Raw genomic sequence first — 10,089 nt, 5'->3', positions numbered from 1 at the left:
CAACAGAGAAATTTATGAAAAGACAACAACTAACAGTTAATAGAGTATTCAAAACAACTAATCTTTTTTATATTTCTGATTATTAATTCATTCATAAACTTACAATACTGGTTTCTGTTCAATATTGTAAGCCTTAATAAGGCTACTCACACATGTATTATGAACTATAGCAAGTATTTGCCTTTGTCTCTGAACTTTGGTACTGATTTTGACTTTGGACCATAGGTCTATTAACATTCTTTTTGTTTGTTTATTTTTTTTTTTTTTTTTTTTTTTTTTTTTTTTTTTTTGGTGCTGAGAATTGAATTCTGGGCCTTGTGCTTGCCAGGCAGGTGCTGTGCCACTGAGCTACAACCCCAGCTCAATAATATGTTTTAAAAATTAAGGTTCACAAGTGTTATCAGTCACTTTTTTGTGTCTGACATAGTGCCTGAAAACTGCAAATTAAAGGGGAGGTTTATTTTGGCTGACATTATTTGTCCATGGTCAGCTGGCTCTAAGGCAGAGCTGCATGGCAGAGGATCATTGTAAAGGAGAAACTGCCCACCTCTACTCATGTTAAGGTGGTGGGAAGCAGAGAGGGTCAAGGGAGCAGGTGGGGAAAGATGCCTTCCAGGCCACTCTCCCATTGACTAGGCACCACTCACCAACATCACATTTAGCTGGAAACTCATCCATGATCCAGTCACCTCCCCAAAGTTCCATCTTAGAGTGCATGAGGCTTTTGGGGGACACCTAGATATAAGCCATAACAACAAAAAATTAAAATGGACGGAAAAGAAATGCAGTAAATCATGTCTGGAATGGTGTGAAATAAAGACTGAGTTGGAAAGCAGAAGACTTGAAAGCTGATGTTTTATTCCCTCTTTATTTATTATTCCTTTAGCAACTTACAGTGGTAGGCCACTGAGTAACAAAAAACTAGTCAGTAAGTATAAAATTATATGCCTGGGTTTTCTCAACTGGGTTAGTACTGTATATGAAGAAGTAGGGAGTTTGATAATTACATCTCTAGAGAAATAGTATATATACGTGTATACAAACACATGAAAGTTTATGTAATATTTTAGAGCATTTACAGTTTGCAAACTTGGAAAATGTGAAGCTTAATTTGTTATAAATATTTGCTATTCTTAAAAATGTGGTGGAGTTGTTACTGTACAAAGAATCAGAAGGACTAGTTTAAATTAGATTTCTCATAAACCAGGTTTCTTATCTCAGGCCCTTAGTTTCCTTGTCAGGATGGAGATTTTATTAGCTGATACATGAAGACCTTTCTCAGTAATTGTAAGCAAAGGGGAATCTGTAACATTTTTTTTTTGGTTGTTTTTTTTGTTTGGTTTTGTTTTGTTTTGTTTTGTTTTGTTTTGAGACAGGGTCTCATTATGTAGTTGTGACTGACCTGGAACTCACTATGTAGTCCAGGCTGGTCTCCAACTCACAGCGATCCTCCTTCCTCAGCCTCCCGAGTGCTGGGATTACAGGTGTGCACCACCATGCCCGGCTCTGAATCTGTAACATTTTTGTTTGAAACTTGAAAAGTGAAAAGCAAAATGTTTAGTTATTTAACAAGTATGGCAGAAAGGCATTCACATAATACCTTTAGAAGTATTAATTTTTTAGCAGACAAGTATTGGACACCTACTATATCTAAGATATTGTACTAAGTCTTGGAAGACTGGGCTAAAAAACAGGACATATATAAGGGATTTAAGTTTTAATGAGGTTTTTATGTAAGCTATTAAAACTTGAATTATAATGTTTATAAAAGGACTTAATATGTAGATGAATCTGAGTACTAATCTGCCTTTCTTGTGAGAAATAAACAGTTCTCAACATCTTTAGAAGTACATAATAAATTATTGTAATATCATTTTGAGATGATTCTTACCTATTTTTCAGAACCTAGCTTCAAGGAATTTTTGGGCATTTTGTCATCCTTACTGGAATTTTTACTAGTAATTAAGGTAAAAAGACAACTTTAATTGTTTATCTCAGTTGTCTTTCTCAATCAGAATTTTATCTTTTTAACCTAAAGGTACTAGTCTAATTAAAAACTTAAAAAATACATTGGTTTAAGTGCTTGAGAGCAATCGAGTATTACTATATTTTGCTTAGGTAATAATGAGTGTTTTATTTGCATATTCAGATGGTAATTTAATTTTTTTTCTTAGGAATATTGGATTTCATTGTATTTTTTTCTCCCTCAGATATTTTCAGCCACCAGGAACTTGGATACAGTGTGCTTTAGAATCCAGGGAACTTCTTGCTCTGTGTTTGAAAAAAATTAAAGCCCCTCTGAGTAAGGTAGGTCATATGGCTAAAAAATCACTGTTTATAGGCATGCTTTCCATAAAGCTTTCATTTTCAGAAAATTTTCCTATGATTTTCATTATTTATTGAGAACCTTTGTGTTTGTGTGATTCTGGGTATTGAGTCCAGGCCTCATGCATGCTAGGCAGTTGGCAAGCACTCTACCACTGAGCTATATCCCCAACTCTTAAGAACCTCTCATATGTAATATTTTTCTTCTGAAAAATCTTTATATAAAAGATTTTTATATAACACAGGAGATTATGGTATTAGGGCTATGCTAGTATTTGTTTCCTTTTAAAATTTTTTTATTATTGTTCTGGAAAAAAAATGTGCCTGTCATTTAAAGCCTGTACATGAATGCCTATAAAAAACAAATACAGTTCGGGCCTGGAATTTAGCTCAGTGGTGCTGCCACCTGCTTTGCAAGAGCAATGTCCTGAGTTCGATCCCTGGTACCACACACAAAACAAAAAAAAACAAATACAGTTTGGTTACAGTCCTGTTTACTTCTTGATACATATTTTTAATTTTCTTTATGTAAAACTTTACGACTAAAAGCTTTCCTGATTCTTAAGTGCTGATAAAATGTCATGAGATAGTTCTTTGAAATTTCTTCCTTTATTTTCTTTCCCACCCTGAAATTTCTGTTAGTAAAATGTTGACCCTCTGGCCTTGAAACTTTGTTTTTCTTTCTTGTTTTTAATATATATATTTTTTTCCAAAAAGCAGTATTTTTAATCACGTGCCAAAAACAGGATAGAGAGAAGGAGCGGCAGGCCTGGTCCCCTGCCGTTGTCCTTGAGTGTCCCCTGCCCAATCCACTCTGCATGGTCCTGGGTAGAGGGGACTCTGAGTTCTGACCCTCACACAGGGAGGACCCCAGCCTCTGCACAGAGGCCTGTTTATTTTTTATTCTGATTAGCCATTTTAAACCAACAAGGAATAAAAAGAAATCCTGCTCTAACCAGTTCCCCCAGCTTGTGTTTTGTCTTGCTAAAGGCAGCTTGAATGCTCTGTGGAAGTCATCCCAAAGAGAACCTCAAGAGGTCCTCTGTCCCAGTCAGTCTCTCTTTAGGCAGGACAAGATGAAATTACTTGTAACAACAGCTTATGGTTTGGTTTGAGTGAATTTTTTTTTTTTTTTTGAGACATTCTTGCTATATAGTTCATGCTGGCCCTGAACTCACTGTGTGGCCCAGGATGGCCAGAAACTCAGCAATCTTCCTGCCTCAGCCTCCTGAGTGAGCATACAGGGTTGTGCCACCACATAATGTAAACTAATTTAAGGACTTCTGAAAAACAGCCATACCCAGTGGTGCATGCCTGCATACTCTGGAGGCTGACTGTAAGTGTAAGGGCAATTTAGTGAGACCTTGGCCCAAAATACTTGCCTGGTGTGTGCAAGGCCTTGGGTTTAATGCCCTTGTTGGGGCGAAAAAAAAAAAAACCCTAAAAAAGTTCAACAACCAGAACTTATCATTGCTAAGCTTAAAAGACCTCTTGACTTGAGTCCTGGTTTCCCCTTCTTTTGTCTCTGGGAAGAGACTCCTCTCCCAGCAGCCAGAGGGGAACTGACCTGGTGTGGAGACCTGGGAGAGCAACCATGAGGTGTGAGTGGCAGCTGTTAGTCATCCCGTGGTATCCCTGTTCACCAAGAGGAGAAGGTGGGCCCTGATTTGGGAAGGGCATCGCCACACCACATCTCAGATTTTGTCTTTAATATTTAAAAAAAAACAAAATCATTTTGTTTTTTTCTCATGCTTTTGGCAATTTCCTTCATCATCCAATTTTGACTTTTTTCTCCAGTAGTACTATTTTCAAGTTCAGGAGTCTTTCATTATCTTGATGTATTTTGTCTTTGAATTTTTCTGAGAATGTTGATACAGGATGAATATTCCTTATCTAAAATGCTTGGGCGGCTGGGGATTTAGCTCAGTGGCACTGCGCCTGCCTTGTAAGCACCAAGACTAAACATAAATTCACTTATGTATCATATACAGCTTACATACATGGCCCGAAGATAATTTTATACAATATTTTAAATAGTGTTATGCATGAAACAAAGTTTCTTGGTGTAGAATATTCCGTTTCTTGCATCATGTCAGTACTGTAGAAGTTTTAAATTTTGGAACATTTTGGATTTCAGATTTTTAATTCAGGAACCTGTAACTTTTTTTTTCAAGTTTTTTTCTATTCCCTGATTTTTTTTTCCTTCTAGTCAGTTTTTTGGGGATGTGGGTTTTTTTGTTGTTGTTGTTGTTTTTTTTTTTTTATACTTACGGCTTTTGCCAAGTGTTTGATGAGTTTTAATAATTCATTAATTCATATAGCAGATATTTAATAAATCCCAGTTCTGTGACAAACTACTTTTGTTAATAGGGATATGGCGATGAATAAGAGAGATAATCCTGTCTTAGTTTATATTCTATTCTGGATGTGTGATATGTAGAGTAGGCAATTGATAGTTATAGAGGACAAAAGACAATAGATTATTTTGCCAGTCCCTCCAGCTTCTATGTTTAAAATAGATGTTAAGAGTGGGGATAATGCTAGAAGCATAAACCTTAGGAAGTGATCCTAATAATTCTGAGAAATGGTGGCTTGTGTCGGAAGTGAAGATGATGAGAAATACATTCTGGGACTTCTTTGATGGTAGTCAGTAGCATTTACTGTTGTAGTTGGATATGTGTATAAGAGAAGGGTTAAATATGACTTCTACTGTTTTGACCTGAGCAGTCATTAGGAGAGAGTTGCTGCTCCTGGGTTCAGAATGGCTTCAAGAGGAACAGGTCACTGGTAGGGGAGATCAAAACTCATCTCTAACTGATAGATAGCTGTCCATAGACATTTAAGTAGAAATACCAAGTATGAAGCCGGATAAATAAGGGAATGATCCAGAGTAGAGATGATGAATTTGGAGCATAGATGATATTTAAAATCACAAATTGAGTGAGATTATCTAGGGAGTTTAAATAGAAAAGAGAAGAAATTGGAAGACTGAATCCTGGAGTCCATTAATGATAAAAATTCAGGCGAATGATGAATCAGCAAAGCATACTGAAAGGAGGTGATGGGGAGGTAGGTAGAAGTACAATTAAATAAGTATGGTATCCTAGAAAGCAAGGGAGGTGTTTTATTGTTTATGATGACAGTAAGGACATGATTTGAATGGAAATGAGAGATTTGGGGAGACAAGTATAGAGAATCTTTTGGAGGTATAACTGTTTGCAAGCTCTGGGAATGATAGCATACAAGGGAAAACTGAAATTGCAAGGAGATGGAATAATTGGCTGGAGGATGTCCTTGAGGGGAAAAGAGAATATAGCTCATTAAAATAATATATTTGTTTGTTCATTCATTCACCCAGCAATTACTCTCTGCCAGGCACAATTTTGGGAAGCTGCAGTATTGGATAGAACAATATTATAAGGGGACTGTCTAGAGGCTGGTGTTGACCGTGGGGAGTTTATCTGTGGTTGGTAAGTGAGGGGCTCTGGAAATTCTCTTCAGAGAAAACAAGTATAGGCAGTAGCAGTGAAGAAAGAGCTGTTAAATATTTGAAGAGAGGGGGGAAGGTATGAAGTGATCCTCTGGGAGAGTAGGAGAGGAAAATCGGTAAAACAGTGTTGAATTGGTGCTAGACGGACCTAACAGTATTACAAATGTAAAGTGAGTGAGGTTGGCATGCCTTTATTTCTGTAATCACACCAACTGCCTATATAATACATAGAACAGGCAGAGCATTGAATTTAATCAATGATTCAGCCTAGAGACTAAAGTAAAACAAGAGGGGCCAAGGGAATTGAGGTGTGTATATGGGAATAATTTTGATGTTTTATGATTGATTTTCAGTTTAGCCGAGATAGCGTGGAAGTGTTTAGATGAGGTATAATGAAAAGATGGGAGAATGAATGGTTTTTCTGTTGCAGTAGATTAAAGGACTTTTGGTGTCTAGGAGATAGACGGAATGAACTGGAAAGACAGGTGGTTGGTCAATAGGATTTTGGTTATCTCAGATACTAGGTTAAAGTTCAGCATCTCTTTCCATTAAATCTGTTGTTTATTTGTGGGAGAAAAAGACCTAGTTGTCCAAGCTGAGTATTTGGGCATCATTTTAGAGTGTATTCTCTTCCTCTTTGTCATATCCAATTCTTGTCATAGGTTTTATCTCCGAAATAGCTCTTGGTTCTGTTTCTGTTATTTTAAATTGTTCTTAGGTCAAGTTCCCTTCAACTCCAACTTCTGCTCAGATTATTGCAACAGCCTCTGTTCTTGCTTTTCTGCTTCCTTTGTTCTCAAACACCTCTTCTACCTGTAGTGAAGTATATTTCCTTATACTCTGTAGCAAACTTTTTGATCCCTGTAGATTCTGCAGGTTTAGTGGTGGGTTAATGATTGTGTTTTCAGTTTTCAGCACATAAAACTTGCTCTAATAAATATTCCGTCTTTAAAAAAAATAAAGAGCCACAGACTTAATACAAGTGGAAATTTTGGTTCATGAGGTTTCTTCCAGATCATGAAGTCACCTGTTCTTTGCTTTCTTAACATCCACCCATTGTATGTATGTATGTATGTATGTATGTATGTATGTATTATATATTCCATTCAAAGAATAATACTTTGTTTAGAGAAAGCAATTTTTTATAGTAAATATTTTGATTCTTGCTTAGATTATAGCACTTGCACTAATAATGTTATTGAGATGTCCTTTTGTTTGCTGCTATTGTTGCCATACTTCTGAGGATGTCTTTCTTGTCATGATGGTATGTAGTAATGCAGATCATAAATCCTTAAAGCATTTTATGGAATCTTATTTATTGAGTTATTTTTATGTTTTTTCTTTATGTGGAAATTTATGTTTTTTGTTGATTTTGCTTATTTGAAGGTACGGCTTGTAGATGCAGGCTTTGTTTGGACTGAGCCCCATTCTAAGAGACTCAAAGTTAAATTGACTATTCAGAAGGAGGTAAGTTACACATTATTTTCCGAGCATAAAATGCAGGTAATGAGATTGAGGGTGTTATTTTATGGCTTAACTAGCTTAAAAGGAAAAACGCATTCTTAGTGCTTTGTTTTCATCTATATAAATAATTTGATCACTAGGAGGAAGTCTCTGCTCTTTGTTTTTATTTATTTTAATTTTTAATTTTTTGGAAGCAAAACATGTTGGTACATTTTAGATATACATTATAACATATATCATACAGAATTTGTACCTGTACCTGATATATATTGCTTCTTCCTTTTTTTCCCATTTCCCTCTACTCCCTCTATTCCTCTTCCCCTCTTTATTTACAAAAGCTTTGTTTTCATTTTTTTCTATTCTCTTTTTTTTTTTGTCCTTATGTTCTATTTCCTTTCTCCTTCCCCCTTCCCTTGTTCCCCTTCTCATTTGAACATTTTCTTCTCATTTCCCAAAATATACATTTTGGTCCTTATTTCAACTTTAAGTTTCTTATACCAGAGAAGCAATGCGGTATTTAAACATGTGTGTCCAGTTTATTTCACTTAAGAGTATGGTCTCAAGGTACATCCATTTAGCTACAAATGTCTCTTGCTTATCCTTCTTTGTGGCAGAGTTGTACTGTATTGTATAAAAAAACCACATCTTTATCCATTCATTGGTTGATGGGTATTTGGGCTGTTTCCAAGATTTAGCTATTACAAACCGAGCCACTGTAAACATGGGTCTACATATATCACTGAAGTATGATGCTTTTAATTCTTTCATGAAGATACCTAGAAGAGGAATAGCTAGCTGGGTCAAATGGAACCTCTAGTTTTAGTTTTGTTTATTTCCACAATGGTTGCAGTAGTCTACACTCCCACCAACAGTATAGAACAGTTTCTTTTTCCCCAGAGCCAGATCAGCACTTGTCATTGGTTGATTTGATAATAGCCATTCTTTCTGGAGTGAGATGGAATCTCAGTGTTGTTTAATTTGCATCTCTCAAATGATCAATGATGTTGCTCATATATTCATTTGCCATTTGTACTTCTTCATTTGAGAATTGTCTGTTCATTTCATATGCCTAGTTTTTGGACTGGGTCTTTAAATATTAATCTTTTGTCTGAGGAACAGCTGGCAAAAAATTTTTCCCACTTGGTGAATTCTCTTCAATTTGTCAGTTTCTTTTGCTGTACAAAAGCTTTGTTTTTGTTTTTTTTTTAATTCATTATTGGTACATTTTAGGTATACAATATGATGACATTCATCATTGGGAAATTGTACCTTTACATGATATATCTTGGTTCTTATCTTTTCCCCATTCCCCTGCCCTCTCTTCAACTCTTCCACCCCTCCCTATTTACAAAGAGTTTGTTTCCATTTTGTCCTTTTCTCATATTTATTCCTTTCCCTTCTTTCCTTTTCCACTACCCTTCCCACTTCCCCCTCCCCTTTGGACCTTTTCTTCCTATTTCACATTATCTATTATGCATTTGAATAAGGTCATAGATCCCAATTGTTGATTCTTTGTGATATTTCCAATGTGATTGGGGTTTTGTTCATAAAGTCTTTGCCTACACCAGTGTCTTTCAGCAGATTTAGGGTTTCTGTTTTAATATTTAGGTCTCTGTTCCATTTTCATTTTAGTTTAGTTCCTGATAAAGGAAAGGATATGGGTCTAGTTTTAATCTTAGACATGTGGAAAGCCAGGTTTTCTGGCACTATTTATTAACGAGGCTTTCTTTCTTCCAGTGAAAGTGTTTGGCCCTTTTGTCAAAGATAAGGTGCCTGAGTAGGTTTGGAGTTGTTTCTGCATCTTCTGATTTGTTCCATTGTTATTTGAGTCTGTTTTCTTGTTTGTTTGGTTTGGTTTTTTTTTTGCCAGTACCATGCTGTTTTAATCACAGTAGCTTTGTGATATAATTTCAAGTCAGGGATTGTGATGTTCCCTGCTTTGCCTTTGTTGTGCAGAATTGCTTTTGATATTCTAGTTATCATCTAATTCCAAATGAATTTTAAGATTGTTTTCTCTACTTCTGTGAGATATTCTGTTGGTATTTTTTTATTTTTATTTTTTGAGTTTATTGGTACAATCTAGGTATACAATACAGTTACATTCATCATTGGTATTTTGTACCTTTACATAATAGGTCTTGGTTCTCATTTTTTCCCCTTGTCCCTGCCCTCCCTTTATCCCACCCTCCCCTCCCCATTTACAAACACTTTTTTTCCATTTTTTCAGTTTCTCATATTTTTTTCCTCTCCCTTATTACCTTTCCCCCACCCTTCCCACTTGCCCTACACCTTTAGCCCTTTACTTCCTATTTCACATTATTAATTATCTCATTAGGATCCTGTGTACTATTATAGTTTTTCATACCAAAGAAACTATTCGGTATTTCAGTTAAAGAAATCTGTGTGTGAACATTAAAAATAGGGAATCCTAAAATAAAACTAAAAAGGAAAGTAAAAGAGAAAAGGCAATGATGTAACATTAAAATAATCATTAATTGTGGAGATGAAAATGGTCCCTGAACATATTTAAGCTTCTTGCTCTTACAGTCTTATCTTATTCTTTTTTTACATTATTTAGAGAATACTTTATTAGTTTCTGTAATCAAACCCGCGTAGATATGACCTTACATGTTTAGTACGATGTGTTACCCCTGAACACATGGGGGAAAAAAATAAATAAATATGTTAACATTTCTAGACCAATATGGTTGTCCATTTCTGTACAATGCCAACTCAACACAGTAAATTGGGATGACTTTTTCCAAAGTTGACAGCACTGTTAAAGTTTCCCAAAATTCAATTTTCAATTT

General features: G+C 35.6%; 1 protein-coding gene across 2 annotated transcripts in view; it reads left to right on the top strand.

Moving 5' to 3' along the window:
• Nmd3 (NMD3 ribosome export adaptor) overlaps nt 1–10,089 on the top strand; it is a 34,052-nt gene that overhangs the window by 2,864 nt on the left and 21,099 nt on the right. For both annotated transcript variants that reach the window (XM_010623186.3, XM_010623187.3), the window contains exons 4-5: nt 2,211–2,307; nt 7,202–7,282. In XM_010623186.3, coding sequence (XP_010621488.1) covers nt 2,211–2,307; nt 7,202–7,282 — 178 coding nt within the window. The remainder of the gene's footprint in view (nt 1–2,210; nt 2,308–7,201; nt 7,283–10,089) is intronic.

The sequence above is a fragment of the Fukomys damarensis genome, unplaced genomic scaffold (assembly GCF_012274545.1).
Source record: "Fukomys damarensis isolate Sample0158 unplaced genomic scaffold, DMR_v1.0_HiC HiC_scaffold_37, whole genome shotgun sequence".
NCBI lineage: Eukaryota > Metazoa > Chordata > Mammalia > Rodentia > Bathyergidae > Fukomys > Fukomys damarensis.
The sequence above is the reverse complement of the archived record's forward strand: the minus strand, read 5'-3'. Positions and strand labels throughout refer to the sequence as shown.